At 42.1% G+C, this 25,947-nt stretch overlaps 1 protein-coding gene and 2 long non-coding RNA genes across 3 annotated transcripts; 1 reads left to right on the forward strand and 2 right to left on the reverse strand.

Moving 5' to 3' along the window:
* Positions 1–627: 627 nt before the first annotated feature.
* Positions 628–2,978, reverse strand: LOC110355767 (uncharacterized). The gene is made up of 2 exons (XR_010466585.1): positions 2,771–2,978; positions 628–1,207 (listed from the first exon to the last, which is right to left on the reverse strand). It is a non-coding gene; the product is annotated as an uncharacterized LOC110355767 (long non-coding RNA).
* A 14-nt stretch (positions 2,979–2,992) lies between these two features.
* On the forward strand, positions 2,993–7,198 carry BHLHE23 (basic helix-loop-helix family member e23). Its single transcript, XM_021283807.2, has one exon. The coding sequence runs from the start codon at positions 3,154–3,156 to the stop codon at positions 3,826–3,828; it is 675 nt and encodes a 224-aa protein (XP_021139482.2). The 5' UTR covers positions 2,993–3,153; the 3' UTR covers positions 3,829–7,198.
* Positions 7,199–20,156: 12,958 nt separating this feature from the next.
* On the reverse strand, positions 20,157–25,435 carry LOC110356342 (uncharacterized). The gene is made up of 4 exons (XR_010466586.1): positions 25,301–25,435; positions 24,718–24,922; positions 20,933–21,150; positions 20,157–20,473 (listed from the first exon to the last, which is right to left on the reverse strand). It is a non-coding gene; the product is annotated as an uncharacterized LOC110356342 (long non-coding RNA).
* Between the last annotated feature and the right edge of the window lie 512 nt (positions 25,436–25,947).

Raw genomic sequence — 25,947 nt, forward strand, 5'->3', positions numbered from 1 at the left:
TGTGTCCATTTTTCCCCAAGGCACCTGGAAGAGATTTTATAATATTTTCTGCTATGTTTTTCCATGTAAGTCACTCCCTTCTGCTTTTTTTTTATCTCTTCCTTGGTTGTTGGTCTAGTCTGTGATGTCAAAAACCAAATCATATTATTCCATTTCTCAGTTTACAGTAAGAAACCAGGTTGAATAGTTTCAAAGATGCATATTCATAGTTGAAATTTGAGGAAGAATTCCAAAACAAATTCTTCCATGTGCATTTTTTGGTAGCACATTGAATCTGTTTTTACTTCAGCTTTATACAGGATTTCTCCCAGTTTTGCATTTTGAAATTACATATAAAGCAGCAAATCCTTCTGCTCGGTTCTCTTGTAGTTGATATATCTACCAAGCTGACTTTCACTGTTGAAATAACCCTTCAAGAACACTTCTGTTTATTAAACCACTAGAGAGCCTGTGTGAAAAGTGTTTACTTCTAATTTCCAGCCCACTGCTGCTCCTGGCATTACCCTTGTTAGACGTATATGACATACCTAAAAAGCCAGTGCTACTTGTAACATGTCTTTACAAACAGAATTCCTAGAATATTATAACACCACTAGTCCTTCTCATTGCAAGATTTCAACACATTAGGAAAAAAGGTAAATCATTTTTAGTAGGGGACAGTTATGCTTTTAACAATCCCTGATCATCTTTCTTATGGGAATGATTTATGCCAGTGATAATTGTTTAGTGCCTCACTCCTTTTGTCTGTTACCACTTGAAGTGTAGGACTGATTCCAGAGATGAGCAAAAGTTATGCTATGCTCACCTATATTTGAAAGTCACCATGAACATATACAGTGATCCATCCCAGGAGTAGTTAAGTGGTCCAATTCTCATAAAACAATTAAGTGACTAAAACCAGTAATCGATCTTCATGGTCTGATAAGCCTGATAAGGGCAGCAAAAAAGGAGACATGATGATATTGTAACATGTTCAGACACTGTAGGTGAGATAAGAGAAGATCAGTGAAAAGTACAATACTCAAACCTTGTACATCCCCTGATGGCCAGGCTGGGACAGCAGATAGTTTAATGTGTTCCACCACTCCAAAATGCAGAACCACGACCTTCCAGACACACATTTCTGGAGCAGGGAGCAGCCTCATGCCAGGCAGCAGCTCTCCAGCCACGGGTGCATGTGTCACCACAGATCTCGGTGCTCTTGGCTCTGATGTGGAGAAGGAAGAGAGACAAGCTCGTCATTTCACGTTAGCCCGCTGCGTAAAGGGAGCTGATGGGAAGAGGACAAGCTAACTACGCTTTGTAGAGGGCCTGATGAAAACAACACACATTCTGGGAAAAGCCTCATGTCACCTTAACACCCAAACTATTTACTACGGCAAATAACCTACCAGGTACATCTGTATCAACTGATTGCATCTGCCTGTAGGCAACATCCACCTATTTGCATCTGTACATTAGGATACAGGATTCATCCCATCCTTCCTATCAGGCACTCAAGAGGCCTGGACCAGGTACATGCCATGCTTGAAGAAAGTCTGGAATGCCCTTATACTATCTTTATAGCAAAGCTCAGTACTAGGAAGCAGTCTCAGAAGCCTAGGGAGAAAAAAAAAAAAGACTAGGACGTCTTTCTGTTGCAATTAAAGACTAAGCCCTCTCTGTCATCTCAGTGCAGGAATATGGGACAAAGCACCCTGAATATCCTTCCCTCTGCAGTTCTCATCTTTGCCAACGTCTGCCTTGGATTCTCCATGTGATTTTTCCGTTGTTCAGACACTCCAGTGGTCACAGAAAGGATTCCTCCCCCAGTGTTGTTTTCTCACACACTACAGGCCATTGCATGGAGCTGTTTGTTTCCTTCTCAGCTTAGCATTCGATTACTGGTACTCGCAACTGGGAAGGATAGAGAGTCCCTTCAGAGCTGGACTGATTCACCAAGGATCAAATTTCTTTTAGACACACATGGAAGGAAGGAACAAATTGAATCTCTGAAGAAAATGGAAATAGACGGAGCCTTTGCCTTGGAAATCTCTCAGTGCAACAGGTGCCTCCTCTGTCATCCCCACCTAAATCAAAGGCCCTGATCAGCAAGCCATGCCCACAGCTGTCAAGACCTTGCATGCCTTTGCCTCCCATCACAACATGTACCATGAGTGGTTCATGGTCCCATGTCTGTGGTGGGGGGGAGTGTTCCCTTCTCCAGTTTTTCCTGAGAGTGATGCTAGAAAAGTCTCCAGAAAAATATTTTGCTTCCCCAATCACTTCTTTATTTGCTTTGAGGCTGACAAAGACTAAGGTGAGAGGCAGCATGAAGCAGCAGTTCAACCATCACCTTTTCTCATTACTTTTAGAAAGAGAAAAGAGCAAATTCACAGGCCTGGAGCTCAGCACTGTCACCTGCTAAGAGCTGAAACTCCTCTTATGTTTCCAAAGAGTTCATACACTGCAAGCCAGAGGCTGGACTGCAAAGTCACAATGCTTTCCCTGCCCTTCCAGCATCCACGTGCAGCTTCCATTAAGTAAAGACTCTTGTTGCTGCGCTGTTCATTTTCTCCTCCACTGCCTTGTCCCAGCCAGCAAATACAAAATCATAGGATTGTTTTGGTTGAAAGAGACTGTCAAGATCACAGACTCCAACCATTAACCTAACTCTGGCACTAAACCACGTCCCCAAGAACCTCATCACCCCATCTTTTAACCCCCTCTAGGGATATGAGTTCTAGAAGCTCAATAGCGATTCATGTCCACCCCCACTCACTTTCCAGACCTGTTTTGTCCTGCTGCTCCTCGGGCAGTGTCTCCTTTCACCCGCAGGTGCCCACCAAGGGGTGTCTGTCGCCCCGTCAGACCCCGGGACCTCTCCGCCGGGAGCCCGGGGAAGCCGCGGGGCTGCAGTGGCGGGGCCGGGGGCGAGGGAAGCCGGTCACGGAGGGAGGGCAGAGCCGCTCCCCCATATCCCCCACGCCCCGCTGATTGGGCGGCGGGGGAATCCCGCCGGGCCCATCTCCGCCGATATAAGCGGCGGCGGGGCCGGTACCGCGCTCACTGCCCGCCCCCAGCCCGGGCGCAGTGGGGCCGCCTCCTCCTCTTCTTCATCCTCATCATCCTCAACGCTGAGGCGGCGGAGCGCGGCTTCTCCCCGCCAAGGCCATGGCCGAGCTCAAGTCGCTGGGCGGCGAGACGTACCTGGCGCTGGCCCCGGGCTATGGGCCATCGGCTTTCGCCTACGGGACCGTCCGCGGCGGTACCGAGGGTCCGCGGGGGACATACCCGGGAGGCGGCGGGACGGACTTTCACCCCGGGGCGCTGGGCAAGTCGGCGGAGAGCAGCGGCGAGCAGAGCGGCGATGAGGAGGACGGCTTCGAAGCCGGGGTGAAGGGCGGTGCGGGCTTCGAGCGGGAGGGCAAGCTGAAGGGGGGAGCCCTGGGCAAGAAGCCGAAGGAGCAGCGCTCGCTGCGGCTCAGCATCAACGCGCGGGAGCGGCGGAGGATGCACGACCTGAACGATGCCCTGGACGGGCTGCGCTCCGTTATCCCTTACGCCCACAGCCCCTCGGTGAGGAAACTCTCCAAAATCGCCACCCTGCTCCTGGCCAAGAACTACATCCTCATGCAGGCGCAGGCTCTGGAGGAGATGCGGCGGCTGGTGGCTTATCTGAACCAGGGCCAGACGCTGAGCACTCCGCTGCCCGCCACCCTCAACCCCTTCGGACAGTCGGCCGTGTACCCGTTCGGCAGCGCAGCCTTGCCCGGCTGCCCCGAGAAATGCACTGCCTTCACAGGAGCCACCTCCGCCCTCTGCAAACACTGTAATGACAAGCCTTGACTTCTGGCTTCTTTTTGGTTTTTATTCGTTTTTTTTTTTTTTTTTCTTTGCACTTTTCTTTCCACTACCATCAGCCCTGGCTTCCTACCATCAGTTAAGTCTGGGTTTTCTTTTTGTTTGCTTCTCTTAAATACTCCCCTCCCTGCACCCCATTTGGAAATACTTGGCAGTTTGTGTGGACCCCAAAACTATCCACTTTTCAACTTTCAGTTAACCCTCCCCACCCCAACATGTAACTTCATCTATAGAGTTATTTCCTTCCCGGCCGGTTAGTGAACTGTGAGCATAATGTTGTGTTTCTGCTTGCTCTCATCTATGAAGTTTTTGAGCAGTTTTTAAACTAAACTGTAGAAAAAGGGAGGGAGAGAGATCTGGAGATGGAAATCTCAGTGAGTTTTCTTTGGCATGATCAACCTGTGTTAAAAAATAGCTTAAAAGGAGGGGGGGGAAGCAAAATCCAGCTGCAAAACTATGCAATGCTTCAGAATCTTGGGGGGGTGTCCTGTGTAGCCTGCTGGGGTTGGACTGCAGCCGTGAATCCCAATGAAAATGTCATTCAGTCAGCTCATGGGAGGGGGGAAGGTCAAGGCTCTTGATAAAACAATAGGCGCTTCAAAATAAGATGCGCTTTTTTCTTTTCTTAAAAAGAAAAAGGAAAAAAAATAACCTCTTCTTGAACTGAGAGGAACCTGTGATTGTATGCTAATGCTTGCTTTTTGCCTGTTTCTCAGCTTGGTTAAGTTTTCCAGATGATTTTTTCCAAAGTTGTTGCTCATCATGATAAACAAAGCAAAAAAAAGTCACGTAACATATTTATATGTATTTATAATAAATAAAAGACATGAATAACAACTTTCTCTGTCCTACATGTCTCTAAAATGAGCTGGCAGTCAAAGCTAAAGCCCTGCTGAAGTAAAGTAAAGCAGGGATGGCCACAGCCGTCCTCTGTGGAGGAGCAGCACTGTCAAGTTAGCTGAATGATGGGAATACATGGGGGAAAGCTTGTGGACCTTCGCTCCTTATCAGCAGGGATTTGGGTTTTTTCCTCCAGTTTCTCATGGATTGTGAACACGCACAGAAGTGTTGTTTCTGCCTGATGTTTAGAGTTAAGTAGGCAGAGATTTAGCTTGTGTATTTTGACACTTGCTGGAGGATGCTGTGCCCTGGAAGTGGTGTTTGAAAGGGGTTATTGTGGCACCAAGTTTGGCTCTGAGGACACCCCTGTAAAACATGGCAGGGAAGAAAATCGCTTAAAGACTGCTTATCCCTTTCACTTGGTTTTCTCTTATATCTACAGCTTGACCCTAGACCTGTGCAGGGTGGGGGGGCTGGACCACTTAGTATCACGGCTCAACTAATAATCTCTTGCCAAGTATTGACTGTGTAAGTAAAAGTTACAAAGTGAGTGCCTCGCTGGCAAAGTTTGTGATGTTGCTCGTGTTGGTTCACTTTGGTTTATGATGTTTAAAGCTTTGGTGGCTTGCACGCTTCACTAGTCATTATATAATAATAATAATAATTGAGGCGCATTCAGTGATTTCTGTTCAGATTGAAATACCTACCCAATGTCAGAGCAACTGCACAAACTGGTACAGCCGCAGCCTGAGGGGCCCGAGCTGTCCGTGCCCATTTGTGTTAGGAGTGGGGTGTAACTATTTAGGGTTATTAAACCAATTTCCATGCCTGTCGCTAGTGTTATGCTAATTTGAAAAGGACTGCCATCCCTCTAAAGCTGCTTGTCTGTGGCACTTGATTTTAATTAATACATTTCCAAAAGACTTTTTGTGTTTGGAAAACGAAGTGTGTGATTAAGCCACATTCATAAAGACATATGCTTGAAACTGGTTCCTGCTCATTTCCATTTTTATATCTTTATTTCTTCTGATGAAGCGAAAGCCAACCAAAACCACTCCTGAAGCAAAAATGACACAAAACTGCAAATCAGCAAAGGTCATTTAAAGTGTTGCAGCCTGAGCTGTTGCTAGATAATATTTTGGGGAAAAAAAAAAATCAGTTTAAAATAGAATTATGATTTATAGGTAAATGCTTATTATTTCTGGTTAAAAGTATAGAAGATTGAGCAGTTGGAAATATTTTAATGGGGATTAGTTAAACTCTTAATTTTTCACCAAAACTAAAATAGCTGCAGAATTAAGTATTTAACAGCTTGATATTAAATGTGAGTTTGGTTTCGTTAAAGACTTACACTAACAATAATGGAATTTATAATTGCTTCTTTCTCAAGTAATTGTGGCAAAGAAAGTGGCTCACTAATTTCAGAGTCTAAAAAAGTCTTCATAGTCATAGAGAGAAGCTATTTTTGGAACAATTGTTTTTAGTACAGTGATTGTTTAATTCTTTATGTGATTTATGTATCTACTTAGAACCCTAAAAATCCACCTCAAATATTCAGAAGGCTGTTGGAGAGCCCACTTAGAATCAAACAGTCTCAGGAGGCTAAACATGTAATCTCAAATACAGAAGATAAAACCTGCATTAAATAGAATTTTGATTGCAAAAATACCCAAGCTTGAGTATCTAAGTCCTGTAACAAATCTAGGTATTAAAAGCAGGAATATAGAACTTATCAAAACAGTACTAGAGGAACTTGTAAATTATTATTAAAATCAGCCTTAAAGTACACAGGTTTTTAATTCTAAAGTGAAAAGAAGTAGAATCATAACTTTTCCTGCAACAAACAAATTAACGTGAAACTAAAACAAAGTTGCCTTCTCAGTTAATCTGAAAATTCAGTCCAGTGAGTTGCTTCTGGTCCCCAAGGCTTGTAGGATTTTAACTGTTCTCATATGGACTTGAAACCCATCCTGGGACCTTCGCATTTCCCCTCACCCGGAGGCAGCTATTCCAGTGTGATTTACACTTTGTTCTGAGCTGCTGCTAAAACCACTGCCCAATACCCCCGGAAAGGTGATTTGTTGGCAGGGGATAAACCAGTCTCTGATTATTGCATTTGTGTGTGTGAAGCATCGGTGCTCACCTTGCAAATGTGCGTGGTTGTCCTGGGGATCAGATCCTGTAACTTCTCATTTGTTTTGCCCCTTGTCTGGCATATGAAAAAAGAAAAAAAAACAAGCTTATTTTGTGGTCCATGTGATGTTTTAAGTGTTTGCTTCCAGTTGGTGTTTCAGACAATATGAAGGGAGGACTTCAAAATGCCGAAGATCCTTTTTTCTGCTCAAATGTTCTTGTTATAGTGCTTGCTTTTTCTCCAAGAAGGATTTATGGTGTATGCTCAGATGGAACTGAAATATAGATCGTGTGTTCTAATGTACTTGTTACCCTGGTATGTTCATACTTAGAAGAAAACATAATGTCAACTGTTAATTAAAGATAATATATTATTTTCTAACCTCATTAAGTTTTTCTTTAAACTTCAAGAGTGATCAGCATGAGGCGTCTTTAGGAAAAGATACAAAGAGCAGATGCAGCTCCACTCCCTGTTGCTTTTTTTAAGCTGTGGAATTCCAGTCACTAACCAAAACTAACATTTTACTAATAGGGAGCTGGAAACTGCCGTCAATTTGCACTGCACCAGTCAACATTCACCATTAGCAGGCTTGAGCTTGCAAGGTAAAATCTTGTTTAATCGAATACCGGGAAGCAACAGGTTTGAAGATGGTGAACCCAGGAGGCTGCTATCTACTTCAGATACCAGCAAAAGGTTAAATCAGTTGGAGTTCCTGGAAAGAAGCCACGAGAATCGTGCAGTTTTTCTTATGCTTTGATGTGTATAGCTGATTTTCTGACAGACTGTCACAATATCTGAATACGGCAGCATTGCTGAGCTTTTTTTCGAGACTTTAGGTGGTGATTGATCGTTGTTCTCAGTTTATTTTTCAGGATTGTTCTTTACATATATATTTCTATAATTTCCATTCTAAAATAGGAGTTGACATTTTGCAATGGTGAAGCGATTGCAGGGTCCGATCCTTCTGCTGTTTTACTAAATGGTGGCATTTCTGGTGATATTAGTGACAGCGAGACATGGGGCCTGATGCTCCAGAGCACAGAGGTGGTTTCAAAAACCAGCATAATGCTGCTGCCTTCTCTAAGAGGCTCCAGAGGACCAGAAATGTCTGTACAAGCTTTATCCTTTCACTGTATTCACCTCGTAGTGTAACTGTGAAGTGTGGGCATGATGGATAAAGATCTCGCTTAAAAAGCTTTTGTGGTTCTTCAGCCCAAACCTTCTTGCCAGCTCGGTGTCCTGCAAGGCTGAGTTCTCACGTATGGCAGGTTTTTAGTCAAGCTTTCTACAATTCAGATTATTCAGCTTACAGTTTAGAAGAACAAAGCTAGGCATTCCACATTGCGCTTTCCCCTCCTCCTATAGCATTTCTTCAAACAATTGCATTTCCTGAAAATAAGACTTTACGGCATTATTGGAATTTATTTTTGCCCATGCTTGTTGCCGGCCATGTGAATTTTCAGCAGAGAAATCACTGCTGTGATCTCAAATAGGTAAAAATACTTTGAAAGAATACCAGAATACACCAACCAATATTTTTAATTTTCCAAACTGCTTTTACTCTGTTATCTGTCATTTGATAGGATTTTGACTAGTATTGCACAATAGAAAAGTTGGGGTTTTCTGTTTTCACTAATCCTGATTAAGGATGGAAAAGACTCTTGATTACAGTAATTTTAATAATGTAAATTTGTTTGTGATATGTCTTTAGTCTTTAATCTCCTTTGGCATTCTATTCAAAGGAAGATGAAAAATTTGGCCATTTCTAACATTTAAATCAGTCATTCTCTGAATGCTTCTCAGGCAGTTGTTCTCCTACTTGAAATAAAAAATACCTAATGGGTATATAAAAAATATTTTGCTATCAATCTAGAAATGTTTGCATATTTTTTTGTAGAGAAATAGCTTAATATCAAGTATTTTCTCTTTACAATAAAACTTGTGTATAAGAGAACACGGAAACAATTATCAAAACAAAGAATAAATTTGAGATCTTTGCCATTCATTTAGATGTTTCAAAGTATTATTTTCACTATGAACTTTTAGTAATCTTTTCATAGTCAAAATTTACATTAATTCTTTTCCCTGTTACCTCAAATTCTTATTTCTATTTGTATTTATAAATATATAGTTTTAAAACCATCTTGTTAAATTTTTAAAATATTCTTAGCTGCATTTAACAATAGTAAAATCTGTGTCAGTGTTTATTCCCGAAATGCTAAACAGTTTCAAGCATCATTCTCAAAATGTTTTTCAGGCCAAATAGGTTAATCTGAAGTATTAGAGTTGAAATTAATTATTTTGTAGAGATATTTAACCAAGCTGTTTCAGACAAAAAGAATAACAATAACAATAATAATAATAATAATAATAATAAAAGGTTTTAATTCTTTAGCTACACTTAAGGTATTGAGATTTGCAGAACAAAGACTTGCAGAAGACAGACCACAAGTACGTAATATCTTACACAACAGAGGAGAACATGCTGGTTGTCAAACTCCTTGTCCTAGCAAAACAGTTAAAATATGTATTTTATTACTATTATTTAACGCTAATTTTCATTTTTAAGTCTTTAATTTCATCAGTAATTCATGTTCATTAAAATCTGTTTCATCAATGCCATTTGCATTTACTTATTTTCTATTTCCCCGTGCTAACACTAATGTTTTCTGTGTTTACGCATATTGATAAGAAATTGTACTATGAATATAACCCAACCTCCCACAGCTACCAATGGGAAAAACTATCTGCTCTTTTGCCTTAAGTATTTCAAAGGGAAAAACATGGCCGAGCAAAAAACCATCACCCCAGTTTTTCCTCCAAGCCCACTTTTGTCTAAAGTAATGAGGCCATAGTCAGTTGGCTCCAAAAAGCGGCGTGATTTAGTGTGACGTACAGTGAATCATTGCAGATCCACTCGGACTGCATTCGTTATTTTAATGAGACGCAGGCAAATCTGGTTTTTGGCCGCAAACCTTAAGATGCAAGCATAATGTGAAACGGTTGTTGATTGCCACAAGGCAACTGACATTATAGATTTTTATCGCCATCATTATGTGGCTTAAAACTCGCCACATCCCAAGGTATTTAGTCCCAACCTTTTTTTTCCAGCAAATGACAGGGAAGTTGCAACCCTGACATTTAAAAGCAAAAAGCTCATCTATTTAATTTCTGCCCTTATTAAAACCATACGTTACATCCTAGAGTCTGCACTTCTTTTTTTATTATTCACATTTTCCCAGAGGAGCAGGAAAATCCCCCCGCAACACGGTCACCCAAAAAAGGTCACATACAGTTGGGCGACAGCAGCACTAGGTCCCCACCAGCCTTTGCTTGATGTAGGACAAGAAATGACAATGGGGCGGGCAGATCTTTGCACAGACCATAATCACAGTAATGGTGTTCATCAGAATTTACTAGTGCTGAACTTTTCCCCAGTCCGTAGTAACGTTTCCTCTGCCGCGATACCAGTAAGGAATTTATTGTGCTTGTATTTGCCTTGAAGCAGATGGTGGTCAATTGATTATTGACTAAAAAAACTTTCAAAATCAGGTTATGCTGATAAACGTGGTTGTATGTGTGGGCATGTTTATCTGTGGAAAATGCACATCCACATGCACGATATATTAATGCATATTCACAATGACTCCATGTATATTGCACCTGCGTTAACAAATATTTCTATAACATACCCAATGTGTCTTTTTCTCATCAATTGTTGGTATCTTTCCTGGAATGCTCTTATTATGTTTTAATGAAACTTCGTACACCACCATTTAATGATAGAACAGAAAGTGTCATCGCATAAAAACAACTGAAAAAATTGCTTTGACCTATTCAACCTGAGAAACCCATGAATAATATTTTTCAGCATTCTATTTTACCCTTTAAAAAAAAAAAAAAAGCAAATGTTGTCTTGGGGTGGAACGGGGTGTTTGTTTCATGTTCTGCCTTTGGCAGCTTTGCAGGAAGAACAAGAGAGAATCCAGCGTATTTTTGCTTTTACGGGTTTCCAAAAGCATGCACCCTCTTTTTATTGTTTTGCTAAAAGTAGAAGTCATGCATTGGGTGCTTCACAGAGATGTCATGAAGAAATCCTTATGCCTCCAATTTGAGAATTACATTACCTCAAGTATTTTTCCTCTCCTGGCAGCTTCAGTGTAAAGCAAACTCCGCAGCTGACAGCCGGACTGGGTGCGCTCGGTGTTTCCAGCACAACTGAGGCTGTAGGGGAAAAAGATGAAAATCTCTCGCAAAATGTTAAAATGGCTGCTGACTTGGAGGCCTCTGGGTTAGTTTTACATCCTTCCCAATGTCCAAGAAAATACAATTTTACTTCTAACAAGTTTTCTCCCCTTGGCTTTTTCCCTCTCTTGCCTCAATCAGTTTGCTGGAAGATTTGAGGACAGGAAACACTTTAGTTACAGGAGCTCTATTACTCCTAACAGTCCTCTTTGCAATTGAATGTGGCACCGTATAGAATAATCTTGGTACTGGGAGGTTGTACAGCATTTTCAGCTTATTCCTGTGGACCTGACTGCTTTCAGATGTTTGCTTGTTCACAAATACCCTTTTGAGGGGAGGTATGCAGTGCTTCAAAGAGCATCATTTCTCAACTGTTTCTTTCCTTTGCGGATGTTTGGGGGCCATCTTACATTGCATCAAAAGCAAAACCAAAATCCCTTGTCAGGCAAGAGATTTTCCTTTCCTTTTTGAGCTCTTATGTACGCTTGTTAGGACCAGACAGCTTGTTGAAATTCTCCTTTTTGCAAATTAGCCCCCCATAAATGCTTCTGCCCTCAATGGGATTGTGATTCAGCCTGCAAACAGAATAGTTTGCATGTATATATGTGAAAAATTAGTTCTCAGTGACACTGAGTGTTGCATGTCTGTGTGCATCTGCAAATATTTACTTGGTTTTGTTTTTAGAGTTAAACCAAATTTGGAAGTGACATCTGATCATTTTAGTGCAATTCTGTTGCTTTTGACTCCCTCCTCCAGTTGCCTTGCCCTGAGGCACAGAAAAGATCAAGGCGTTTGCCCATGGACACACACTGACTCCAGTGAGTGGCTCCCCGTAGCTGAATTCAGATGATCTCAGCTTGCTACTTGCCAAAATAAACCCCACATAACACTGCCTCCTCAGCAGCATGCACATGGACATTTGCTCACTCTGCCCTCTCAGGGTCCCTGAGAAGATTGAGCCTCTATGGTGGCCATCGTGTCACCCAGGTCACCTCCTGGTTCCTTCTGGTGCAGTGACAACCAATGGAAAAGGAGATTTAGCTACATCTTGGGTATTTTTTAGCCATCTCCTGCTGCTAAAATAGCCCAAGGCGACTGACTTGAACCTTCTCCAGGGACCAGTCGGTCCTCAGCTGCTTCCAAGGTGGAGAAGCAGAGAGGTGGCTTCAAGCCACCTTTGTTCTCCAAACCTCGTCTTGTGCTGAGTGCAGTCGAGTCGAGTCGAGTCGTAGGGGAGAATCTGGGCCAGAGTTTACAAAATGCTTTGCTCTAGAAAACATTCCCTGGTAGCAAAACACAGCTTTGTGCTGCTCTGAGCTCCTGTCTCAACACCCGTCACTTCTTGCCCTGAAACGGGGGAGATGGCAAAGGCTCCAGCCAAGATGCCAGCGCTGTCTGTGGGAGCACCAGGCTGTAACGCAAAGTGTCACCGCAGGGATGTCCCTTGCTGCTTTCTCTGTGTCTCTGTCTCTATTCCAGCCACAGGCTTCTGCCTCAGAGGGTCCTGCATGAAGCTGGTAATCCCAGGAAACACCCAAGACTGATACACGATGGGAGGAGGAGCTGCTATCACGGGCTGAATAACACTTTGTTTTTCTTTCTACAAGAAAAATAGGCACCTCTAGCACAGTTTTTTTTATTATTATTATTCATATACTCACGTCCCTACTTTAGCCTCACCTTTGGTTTTGAACCAGCCCTGGTTTGCTCTCACTCATCCTGATGTGATTATATTAATACTTACACACCTGTAATTCCCCTCCCAGTTTGATACCCAACCTTTGATTTTCATTCAATGTCCATTTCTGACACTAATTTTGCATCAGCATCACTCTCCTAACCTCAGAGAACCTTCTCATTTGAAAATGATACAAGTGCCAGCCTTATAAAATCCACTTTTTGTGATTAGCAGTATTTGAACAGTCAACTTCTAGCACTTCATTTCTGTTCTCTGGCCCTTCCCAAGATTTTCTGTGTAACGTCAGCACTGCTGATCACACACACACACTTCTGACAGAAACACTTTTAATGGCCAATTTTAGTTGTCTGAGATGAAAGAATTATTTTCACCCAACAGCATTGAAGACTCTGTTAGGAAATGACACAAGGAGTGCTCTGGTCAAAAGGAGACAACCCCGGTGAGCAGATAAGACACAGAAGATATTTAATTTAACCCAGACAAAAAGGTGTCTTTGCTCATTGTTGAATGTGGCAGGTGTGCTCCACAGGAGAGTATCTCCCATCAGGTCCTCTTGTAGTAGTAACGCTCATCTTTTGTACTTTAATAGAATCTAGCTTGGGATAGACTGGGGAACCTCTGTTCACATAAACTCAGTTGTCACAGTTCAGTGATCTTGATTTCTAGTATCTGCCTGGATAGTCCCAGACAGAGCAGAGTATCTTCACTCTTTCAGGAGTTAAGAAGTAGAAATTACATGTCTTTCCTCCTCATTTTCTCTGGGAAAATCTTTTAACTAATTTATGGAGTAGTTAATCTGGTTTTGCACGTGTGCGAGTAAATGAGCATGTCATGCGTCTTTGCGTGCTGGAGAAAAAATGATTTCCTGATGGCAAGATAATGGAAACATATTGGGGGTGAGAACAGGGTTTCATTAGAAAAGCACAGCTTCACAAGTACGATTCTTGCATACGAATCGTGACTCATCTGCTCCAGAGTGGAAAAAAAAATCACTAGGAGTCAGATTATTGTACTTAACACCTAAAAGTCAGACAACTAATTAAGCCTGGGCTGTGTCCATGCTGAGGAATAATAGATAACAGTTTCCCAAGGCTGATTCGTGTCACTGTGGAATAGGTGGACACATTGCCTTCTGGGGATGCTCATCTCTTGCCATGGTCTGCAGAAGCTACACAAGTAGCTTAGAATAGATCCCAGCTTCCAGACACTTAAACACAGTGAGAGAAACCCTGGATTACAGCCTAGCACCAGAACTTCCAATGAGAGCTTGAAAGGTTGCAGTTTCCTTGCAGTTAGAATAACCTGGTCCAAATAAGGAGCAGTCCATCAGCAGTAAGAATAACCCCAGGCGATGTGAAATTAAAAGCAGCTTTCATTAAAGCTGCCGAGGGAAAGTGTTTCTATCTGTGGGAAGCAAGTGTGGTCACTAAATAATATGGGATAGTAACAATGAAAGAGATAAATGAATAGCGGTAGATGGAGTAAATTATGCTGACAAACCTCAGAGTTAAGCTCTTAAAACTGAAGGTTGAGGAGAGTGTCTGCAATCAGGACATGTAATGTTAACGCAGGTCAGAGCCTCTTTCAGAGGCCCCTTGAAAAGATCTACTGAGTAATGCAAACTGAATTTATCACACAAAATACTTGAGTGGGTGAGGTCAAATTTGTACACCCAGAAGCTGAACATGTTGGTGTTATTTGCTGTAAGAAGATGATGCACAGACACGCTGCAAAAAACAGCCAGCAAGAACCTAGTGAAAAGTCCCAGTTCCATAGTTACAAACTGGAAAGAAACACTGTACATGCAAGATGGCATTTTGCACCTGGGAACACCGCAAAAAACAATGTGTTTCTGAAATGCATACTATGGCACTGCATTATATGCTTACATCTGATGAATGTAATGCAAAGGTGGCTTAATGCAGTCTGTTATTTGTCCTGAAATATTCTGGAGCTTCTGTGAACAAATATTAAGGAAGCTGTGAAGCTGTCACACTTTGTAAAGGCCACTCAAAGGCTATAGATTTAGTAAGCACTATTCTGAAATGCAGTTGTGTTTTTAAAGCATTTCTTATCCCCAGGTGGAGTTTTCACAGACACACAGAAGATTTTTTTGGTTGATTTCCGTAACTCTTTCCAGGTGTGAGCAGGGCAGCAGAGAGGGCACCGATCCACAGTTGCAATGTGGTTTACTATCAAGGCTTGACAACAGTATTCCATGTGTATACACTGGAAAACAGTCTTAATTTCCCCTCAAAGACAGTAAGTCTGCCATCCAAGATACCGACAAAACCTGAAATTCCGTGATGGAGTGAGGGTGGGCAGAGTCATCGCATTTAACCCGTGACTGCCGCATTTTTCATCCTTACAAGGACATTAGACGCAATAAAATGAATTGTGGTGGATGCGTGTGTCTCCCTGAAGTGGGCAAACGATAGGTTAAGAGAAAGCAAATGAAAGGTAAGATTAATAGCATTTATCATGGCAGATAGACTAGCAGTTTGCTAATTAAAGATGTTAGAACACAGAAGCAGCCAAGGATCAGTGGCTTTTAATGAGGATGTTGTAGGGTGATTTAGGTCTAATTTTCTGCTTAATAAGGCTGGTTTAAAAAGTAATTTTGTTGGGATGTGACTCTCCTAAACCTGTTCATTATCAGTGATGGGACTTCACTTCAACACTCCAGGAAATGTTGTGTTTAATTAATATTGTGTCGGCAAGTGGATATGCTGACAGATGAGAAAAAAAATTGATGAAGAACTTTCAAGGACATTGACTTCATTACACAGCTTCATTATACCCTGAATAACTGGCTAAATATGTCATTGGAAAGATAATGTGCCACTTTTAACTCTGTGTGTTGTTCATGTAAGTAAGCAGAGTGTATTTTCAAAATAGTCACTATTGGAAAAAGAAAACAGCAACAACAAAACCAATGGATCAGTTCTACATTATTTTCTGATTGCTTCTTTCTCTTTATGAGATTTCTAACTGATGGTGGACTGTTTAAAGCAAAATACTGTAGAATATTTATATTAATTTAGCAACCATCTTACTTGGACAGAATAAGACTTTAATAAGTTCTTCACCATTGGGTAATTTCCTACTGCACTCCTGAGACATGAGTGGAAATTAATTTAAAAGATTTTTATTTCTCTGCACAAAATAACATCCTAAGGTATAGTGATGGATCTCTCTCAATATATCTATGGATGGAAATACATTTACATCTGTTTGGCCAGTTTGTCAGCACGGCAATGAATATTTGTCCATTTAAAGCCTGTGATCTTGTATACACACATACATTTTATGCATCTGGGTTTATTGAAGTGAAATTAAGTGTCCCCAAAAGGTCCTAAATACTTTGCCTCTACATAGAGGGGAACCGATTTTAGCAGGTTGAGTGAATCACAACTGGGTTGTGTACAGGCAGGGCTGAGTGCCTTACTCTCCTTGAGCCAGGGATGCTTTTAGTATCTGCCATGCAAAAAACTGGTACCTGGGAGGGATCTCAAACAAACATTTTCATCTCAGCTCAGAAAAGCCACAGTGCAATCTTTATTACCCACCAAGGAACACTAGTTTTAGCTCTGACCTAGTGGATAATGTATTTGCAACCTGAACCATCAGCATCTGCTTCTGCAACACCCTTTAATTCTTTGATTATTTTCTTTGCAAACAGACTCAACTTTCCCCTGGCTAAGGCTGAGCTTTGAGAAAATCACCCTATGGAATAATTCAAAAAAGAGAGTCTATTAAGTTCAATTATTTTTTTAACAAGGGGCCACAGAAAATATAGCAAAGATCACCACATTTACATCTGTTTCAGACAGGATGATGTGACCCAAGTGTGACATTAGAAACTTTGGGTTGGGATCCTCTGATCTGTGTTATGCGACTTCTTGCAGCAAGGAAAAAAGCTTCTAAATCGATCTTTTAAACAGGGATTGGAAGAAAAAAAGGAAAGTACTGAGCATAAGGTCTGGAGCAGCGTTTACCTGGAGGTTACAGAACAGCATCCAAAAGGTGTCTTACAATCTTTCTAGAGAAAAGCAGGTCAAGCAGCAAACCGCTGACTTCCTGAGTTTCAGTTGACTCTTCTTTGAGAAATAGGACTGTTTAAAAAATGAAAGGAAGAAAACAAAGATCAACCTTTGAGGCTGAAAGCAAAAGATGAAATAAAAAAAATGTTTTCAATCTTAATCATTAGGGATATTAGCCAAGAGAAGAGGGCCAGACAGGGGGAAGAGAAGAGGCACTGACTGGAGGCGACAGCTGGAGTTTATCTGATGCGTCAGTCCTCTTTAACACCTCCACTTGGTGGCTGCTGTCACCTTCAGATGAGGACTTTTACAGAACAGGATTCACTAAAGCGTCCTGCTGTATCAGCCCTGTTACACACCAGAGTGCTTTGTTCCCATAGCAGTATTTGCATCTACGTTCATGTTTCCTATAGCAGAATTTGCATTTACATTCCTATTTCCCATAGCTACAGGGAAACCCACACGAGAGAGTGTCTGTGCCAATGCAGCCATGGGCATGTGTGGAACTTGGCCCTCACCCAACACCTTTGAACTTTGCCCACGTGCCAGCAACCATTAATAATGACTCGTTATTTTTTTACCCTCGGTAATAAGGAAGGCAGCACTCAGCCCAACTGTTCAATGAAAGAGGAGCAGATAACGTCCTGTCATCACCGTGGAGCTGAATCCGCTCCAGCACCTTATGTCTAGAGAAACTTGGAAATATATCCTGGGTTTGGAAAAAGAGGAAGGGACTAACAAAAGCCATCAATCTACACCAGGTTTGTTGTGTCAGTACATGTATAATAACCTCCCTAATGGGTAATTGAGGGATTAGAGTTTAAATATGGCAAAGGGACATCTGTCAGCAGAGCAAACCATCGCCTGGCAGCCGTACGATGCTCTTAGATGCTTATATGGGTCAGCCCACAGGAGAGAAGGTGCCTGGGAGATGTAACACTGGTTAAGCCTGTTAAACATTGCAGATCCCGGGAAAGTGACTGTAAGTGTTCCCTGGCTGCCCGTTTCTTGCATGTGAACATGGGATGGGTGGGCAGTGTCCACATTACCCCTGCCACGGACACCTTGGGAAAACAGGGGTCTTGTTCTGTAGTGGCAGCAGGGAGTAGCTGGGAAGTGGCATTTCAGGGTGCCATTAAATGTGTCACAAGATTTGCCATCAGCCGTCAGAGATCTCAAATGGAATCACACCTAATGTGGAAGACAACAAGGGCCAAACAGCTCCTGGATGGAAGCTTGAGTCATACCCAACTTGACTCCTAAGGATACGCATCTTGAACACCACAGCTGCTTCTCTCTCCTGACTCAGGGTAGAATCAGGGTTGTACATCTTCAGGAGCAGAAACTTTCTGCTCACCTTTCAGCAATTTGGGTGGCATGACAAGCACAAACCCCCAGGCACAGAGGAGATCACCCAGTCCATTCCTTCACACTAATCCCCATTAAAATGCTGTTGGCCAATAAGGGATTCAACAGCTTGTAATGGAGGCTCAGGGAATATTTTGTGGCTTTAATGGAAAACATGTCTCTTTTTAAGGGCTGGGGTAATATTCTCAAGGAATCTTTCCACGGTGTTCTGGTCATTTTGGAGGCCACCTCATCTTGTGACAGCAGCTTTGGGCCATCCCCTTTGATAAGTGTGTGTTGAAGTGAGGTTGTCAGAGCACTGTCATTGCCTATGGGGTTGCCCATCCATGTGCTCTGTCAACACACACAGGTGGAAATCACTGTGTGCTTTAGAATTGCAGCATTATCATTTGTGTCTAAGGAGTCCACCCCATTATGAGCCACTCAGTGCACTTTGTCGCCTGTGATTCAGTTAAGGATGTGGCCTCTTGGGTAAAATTCCACCCACATGGGATTTGGTCCTTGGTTTTTGAAAAGTTGGACAGCCAGAAATATCACAAGGACTTCTTCTAAAATAACATCTTCTCTTACCTCGGTCCACAGAGGGATGCGCCTTACCTATTTATCTGTGTTTAATTGCATTGGTTGTGCTGCTGCATGCTCTGATGTAAATGATGTGCAGCATATGGCTCCCCATTCTCTCCAGATGTCTTGTTTCTAATAGCTTTATCTGTGCTACTCATGTAAATAATAAAAGCTGGGGTCTGGTTGTTGATCTGGGTCTTGGCAGGTAGAAGCTTTGTTTAGTCGCTCAAGATCTCATCCGCAGGAAAAGGAGAAACCTCATCCCCCACACAGGGCACTTACTGGTGCTGCTGACAGTGTCCTGAGTCTTCTCCTGCACCCGGGTACACTCGTGTTGTAGTGACATCTTGCAGGGAGGAGGCGACATGACCAAGGCCAGCGGGGAGGTCGGTGGCAGAGGAGGGCATCATCTCCTGACTGGATCATCTAGGTATGAATTAAATAAAGAAGCAGGTGTAAATTTGGAACATATATATGTCAGCAACACATACGCCTGTTCATCAGAAGACCCTGTTGCTCATTTTTGTAGTTTCTGGAATATCTCAACTGAGCATTCACCTTCAGGGCTGGAACAGAGTGTCCCTCAGCACACACTCTATAAATATTTAGAGGGACTTTTCAAACCAAATGCTATTAGAAATTTGGCTATTGTATAATCCACTACCATGCACAATTATATAATTGTCAGAATCCCAGAGTTTAATATTTTGTAACGTGCCAAAATCAAAAGCATGTTCTTATTAGCATCCCAAGTGTACCAAGTGTTTAGTAAATACTGGAAGATCTGTTTCTTGCCCCAGAGAACATTCAGTCTGAAAAATTAATATTGATTCTAGACAAATCAATGTTTACTTACTGAGATCATGTGCTGAATACTTTATAGCACCCGCACAGCTGCAGGGAGATCGTGAGCAACGTCTCCCTGCGATGCCATGAAACACAGCATGAGCCTGTTCAGAAGGCTTCGCCTTCCCGCGCAGCTTCAAAATTGTGGCAATGATGCTACAGAACAACATCTCCCCTCAGTAATAGTGAGGGTAAAAAAAAAAAAAAAAAAAAAAAAAAAAAATCAGACTTTTTCTGCAGATCCCCAATGGGTTTCTTTTAGGCAGGGACGGTGTACATTAATACAAATCATATTTTATGTTACTCACAGGACATAGAGATAATCAGAAAGCTATCTTCATAAACAGAGGGTTATTCATAATCCCTCACATGGCATTTCAATTATCAGTCTGATGACGATGTGACATTATGGATGAGGTTGTGATTAAATTTTCTTGTGTAATGACCCTAAGTAAATCTTTGCAATTTTCATTTTGCAGAGATTTAATATAGATTGGTGGCCTGTTGTTTGGCCCCTGTTTAATCCAAAATCGTTCATTAAATTGGGACCAGTAAACATCTGATGATTGCATTTCATGGGCTGAGCTATGAATTTAACATATTAAATCTACATTCCAGATGGATATAAGCATCTGTTCTCATTATGGTTATTGGTGTTAATCTGAAACTCTGACCTGTTTCTCCTGACATTACTCATATTAAATTCCATCCCAAATTCTAACAAATATTGGCATGAGGGCAGAAGATAACTGAAATACCTTCACGTGCACATAATCCGGTGAAAGATTAACAGCAGAAATTAGGGGACAAATAACATGAACCTCTTCCTTGTCCTCAGAAGGTGGCTTTCATTGCTGCAGCATGTCAAACAACTGCTTTTATTTTCTACCACTGAAAAAAAAATTAAAAACCCTTGAAAAACCCCAGTAGCCAATTCCATTCAACCATGTACTTGCTAATCACCAGGCTTGAGCTGTATCCTTTACAGAGCAGCACATCCCTAATTTGTAAATCTGATTCGTCACTAAATCTCTGCAGAGTTTGACCCAGCATCTTGCAGGCACTTGCCTGGCAGTAGCCAGGCTCCTCTGCTTCAAAGCCAGTCAGCTCAAAGTCAAATTAATCGGTGACTTCCAAAGACCATTAGGAAGAAGATATTTGTTACAGGGCTGCTGAGAGCTTCTCCGCACTGAATGATTCATGTTTATTGCAGCCGGGGCATTTATTTATTAGATTGCTCAGTGTAATGGGAAATTTAAAATGACACACATTGTATTACAGGGAGGCTTAGCAAAATATTATCTCCCTGTTATTGTAAATCAAACAATTCTCAATGTCAGCTCGGATCACCTTTGCTCAGCAGAAGTTTTTCCGGAGGGTTTGTTTAGTTTCTTCAGGTTTTTTTGCTTTACTTTTAACAAATATGCTCTCTTCCCAACCTGATGTGTGAGACAAGCTGCACAGGTCGGTGCCACAGACCATGTTGGGATACTGGCTGCAATCCTGTAATTCCTACTTGGGTCTTCACAGCCAGGTCCTGGGTATAAAAGATCAGGCAATTCAGCCTCCTGGTAAAAAGAATATATATATAAAATAATAATAATAATAATAATAATAATAATAATAATAATAATAATAATAAAGTTTTTACCTTGAAAAGGAAGAAACTATTCAACATTTTACAGGAGCGGAAGTTGATCTGTTCTACCCACCTTGTACCAAAAGGCACAAACCCCGTCCCAGTGCCTCATTAGCTGATGCCCATGGGTTTTCCAGCTTGAGGGGCAGAGGGAAGGAAGGATGCAGCTTCTGGGGTTGGGGAAGAAGGAAAAACAACCAGGAAAACTGTAAATACCAGAAAAGCCTGGCTGAATACTGGTAAAGCCGGGCTGGAGCCAAAAATCTGAACTAAGCCGATTGTGAGAATTTGCCTTCCCATGGCACCTTCCCCAGTCAAGACCACCTGCACATGGACTGTGAGTGACTGATAGGAGAAATAAGGGCTGGGGAAAACGTTCTGCTGGTTTTTAAGCACCAAATATTCACCTGTGGCAAATAAACTATGTCCCTGCAGTACAAAGTGTTGGAAAATGTATGAAAGATGGGGTTGTTGATTAAGCAGTAGGATGCAGCAGTTCCCAAGGGCTGCTTCCTATGCCTGGCAGTTGCTCGTCTGTAAACTTTCCCTGCAATTTTAACAGGTTGAAAAGTGCAGAAACACAAATATATTGCTTCTAATACAAATTGCAGCTTGTACATAAAACAAAAAGGGAAAATGAGATTTAAATATGTACTAGGTATTAGAGAGTGCATCATGTGCACACAGAAAAAGGTGTAGCTACCTGTGTTCATTTTGTAATTGGAGAAAAACAAAATCTGGTCTTTCAAATACCATCTCACAGACCACAAAAAGAAAGGGAGAAAAAGAACTACAGCATTCAGTGGGTGGAAAGGCCCACTAAGGTGCTTATTTACCATCATTCACAGTTGTAACAGAAGGACAGAAAAAAAAAAACACAACAAAACAACCACCATCTCTGTCATTAGTAATTAAGCCTGCATCATTCATGGCAGAGCCGTTGTGTATATGCAATGAGGCTAATTATCTCCAAAGTACTGTCTGATTTTAAAGAGTTGGGTTCCCGCGGACGCACAGAGGGGCTCGCACAGCCAGGCTGGCTGCGCTTCAGTCGGAGCAGTTTGACTTCGGCTCCTTGCCCCAACGATGGGGTTGGGAGGGTCGTTACTGCTCATCAGCATCTGCAGCTCCTGACAGCCGCAGCGTGGGAAGGATGGAGCACAGCGGTGGGATGATGGCAGCGGGTGTGCAAGTGGAGATGGAGGAGATGCTGCCTGAAATGATCGACCCAAATTCATATTTGTTCCAGAATGTGTATTTTTCACAGCCATGTTTTTGCCTGGTTGCTCCCCGGACAGGTGCGGCAGCAGCAGTTTGGGTGTGTGGGCATCACCAAGAGGGTCACCAGCTTATCTCAGCTACAAGACATGGTGATGATTTGTTGGGTCATTGTATCTAATGGTGCTACCCACTGGCTGCAGACCACAGCCGTGGCACTACATGCATGCAGGAGCAGACACATACATGGTGGATATCTCTCTATCTCTCATCACCTGGAGACTTCCACAGCAGAACCATGGAGCTAGACAAAATCAGAATTAAAAACACCCTCTCCAAGAACAGATTCACACAATTTTAAGTAGAGGAAGAGCCATCCGTGCCAGTGAGGGTAGTCCCTGAAATTCCCCCCAGCCTCCAAAATGGGGATTTTTAAGAGAGGATAATGCTGAACGATGGCTCTGGGGAACCATCCTCTAACTTCCAACACAACGGACCCAGGATTTTAATTGCTTGTTAACTACTATTGTCGCACACAAGTTAGCAAAGCTGAAACCGTCTGACATAAATCACATGTATCAGCCCAATAAATCTCCTCTTGAAATGACAGCTTTGCAGACAGCACTAAATTAGAGCGGCCGTTGCACAGACCTGTACTTACAACTGCCGCCTGCAAACCGGTGACAGATCTGTTGGGACCAAAACACTTGGCATTCTGCTAATGTCTGTCATTACTGTGATTGATACAACCCCTCTATCACATTCTGCAGTTGTCTGCATTTGCAAAGCTTTATTAAATTACCACGTCTCCCAACTGTTATCCGGCATCGGTACAAGGAAATGACCAAGAGCAGTCAGGGACAACTTGAGGGTTTTGAACTCCAGAGATCTGGGCTGGTGGAAGGGGCTGAAAGCTGGGGGTTTGGTGATTTTTCTCTAGCCGAAAGCAGAGTACAGAATTATCTTTAAGCTCACGAATGGGAGCTGACACTGTCCCCACTTCTGGCAGTGACGGGGGTTTGCTCATGATAAAGGAAGTAGGTTACACCGATAACTCCCCCTCTGCCTCTCAAGGCTTGGCAGGACCAAGGGAATTTCTGCTTCCTTCAATGTATTATAATTATAAAGGATTAATTTTGCAAGCCCTAATGCTCTCGGGGCCGGGGTTATTTAATGACTCTCCTGCAAATGTTCCCTTTGACCTACCTTCAGTGCAAGCCCCAGTAACAGGTGCCATTACAATATATTCCACCCCTCTGAAAGTCCTGTCTTCATGGAGACTTTCGGAGGAAGAACACACAGATATATTGTTTCTATAAATCCCCTGATATTATCTTTTATCGGCAGTAATAAATGTCCATATTAATTAACTTAATGGTTTTAACTGCAGTAATGACTTTGTATTAAACTAGTGCGCTTTCATGTCCCATATAAAAGCTGCAATAATAAAATTCATCTGCGGTATTTTTTTTTTCAACTTCTATTGTGCTGAAACAAAGCAAACCCATTGCTGGAATATTCCAGCCACCAAGACCAGCATATGAATCAAGCTTGGTGTAAGTCACATTTTAAAATAAAAGTATATTCAAATTTGGAAAGTTTTGAGCAAGCCACAGGTAGAATAGACACAAAACAGGGCAACCACTTTTTGTTTTTCTGTATTTTACTAATAAATGAGTAAATCTGTTACTCTGTCCTCTCTTATCTGTTGCTGTGAGTATTCTGGGTATTCCCAGAAATATTTGAGAAAAATCACGGGCTTTTGCAGTCATTTTGGAATATGTGTCAGTGCCAGAGGAGGTGTTGGCCACCAGTAAGGGAGACAGAAATACTGTGTGTGAGAAGAGTAGCAAGTGAATATCAAATAAATATCTTCAAAACTTCATTTGCTGAAATTCCTTTACATTAAATGGCAACTTCTGGAACTGGAAATGTGGAAAATTGTGATTATCAGTAGCCAAGGCAGTAGTGGAGGGGGAAAAAAAAAAAAAAAGCTTATCTCCATAAATTGACATCTGTGAATAGTTTTTACTGATTCTACCAGAGCTATGTCTGAGCCAATTTTAGTCATTGGTTTCGCTGTGGATTTAAAACAGCATGATTGTCTCCACCATCTGTGTGAACTGGCCCCATTTTCTAGCTGACTGTTACAAACCTTTTCCCAGCTTTAAATCACTTGGACTCATATTTGTTCAGGGCTCCCAAACCTTCCCAAGAAAACCCGAGATCCCGCAGCATCTTAACACCACCTACATGGTTCCTTTCAAGCAATCCTTACCTGCTTCTGGAACTGGAGATAAAGCCTGTAAATCAGAGTTTCTTGACACACAGGAAGCACTGTTTTCCAGAAATAGTTTCTCTCTTGTATTTGATTTGGAAGATAAAAAAGGGGATGCAGCAGAGGGAGTGGTCCACAAATGGAACCCACCATCCATTCACAAGGATTTCCTTCACATCTGAATTGCACTGGAGAACGACTTAGGCTGGGTATAAACAGATTTAAATTTTACACCATAACAGCAATGGATCTCTGCAAACAAAGACACATTGCTGGCACAAGCTGGTTAAAATAAATTGGAAGCCATGCTCACAGCCAGCTCACAGTGAAGGCTTCCTAGTCTGTTCCATATTCCCAAACTTTAAAAGTGCAAATTAATCCTAAAGTCTTTTCCAAGAAGAAATTGTTTGAGAGAATTAGCCCTTACAAGCAACCAAGTGAATTGAGAGGCTGTTGCTGTCAAAAATCAGCCCCCATTCCTACTGCTCTAACAACTGACCCAACCTGCTGCCCATGTCACATACTCCTTCCTTGACTTTAAGATCAGAAAGTCCTAGTTTTTCTGTGCAGGGAAGGTACTTACCAATAAGCTTACAGTGCAGCAAGCAACAAAACTGTTCTCATCTGTTAAGATGGTTTTGAGCTTTTCTGAGCAGCTTTGAACAAACTCAGGCTGAGTCCAGAGCAGCTTCTCTATCTCCTCTGAGAAAAAGGTCAGAAAACATTCAGGCTCTTGATGACTTATTTAAGCCTTGATGCTTTTTAACCCCAAGGGCTGCAGCTGTGTTTGCAGCAGTTTGCAATTTTAAGCCCTGGTTGTGCTCTGCAGATTGGGGCAGCTGAGCTGGTGGACATCACCCCAAAAACAGCTGGTTATCCTGCAAGCTTTATGTAAATATTTTTAAGTGGCACATCTGTCTGAATTATAGCCATGCCCTCCTGGATTGTTAATTGTGGGTGTTAATTCAGTTCTGGCGACCAGTTTACATAAATTAGGGAGCTGGCAGAGAGCAAGCTTTGAGGAGATGGGATATGGATATAGCGAAGGCTGATTTTTTTTCTCTCTGAAATGTATTTTCTTCTAAACTAGTACCCCATCCCAAAGCTTGAATTACTGGGTGTGGGCAAAAACAAACAAAACAAACAAAACCAGAGTGATCCAGCTCTGATTGTTGTAAGCAAGCAGTGTGGTTCTGTTTTTACCCCAGTGCTGGTGTGTCCAACTCACAC

Source organism: Columba livia, chromosome 16 (genome assembly GCF_036013475.1).
Source record: "Columba livia isolate bColLiv1 breed racing homer chromosome 16, bColLiv1.pat.W.v2, whole genome shotgun sequence".
Classification (NCBI taxonomy): Eukaryota; Metazoa; Chordata; class Aves; order Columbiformes; family Columbidae; genus Columba; species Columba livia.

Coding starts and splice junctions, on each gene's coding strand:
- BHLHE23 (XM_021283807.2), top strand. CDS start 3,154: ATGGCCGAGCTCAAGTCGCTGGGCGGCGAGACGTACCTGGCGCTGGCC.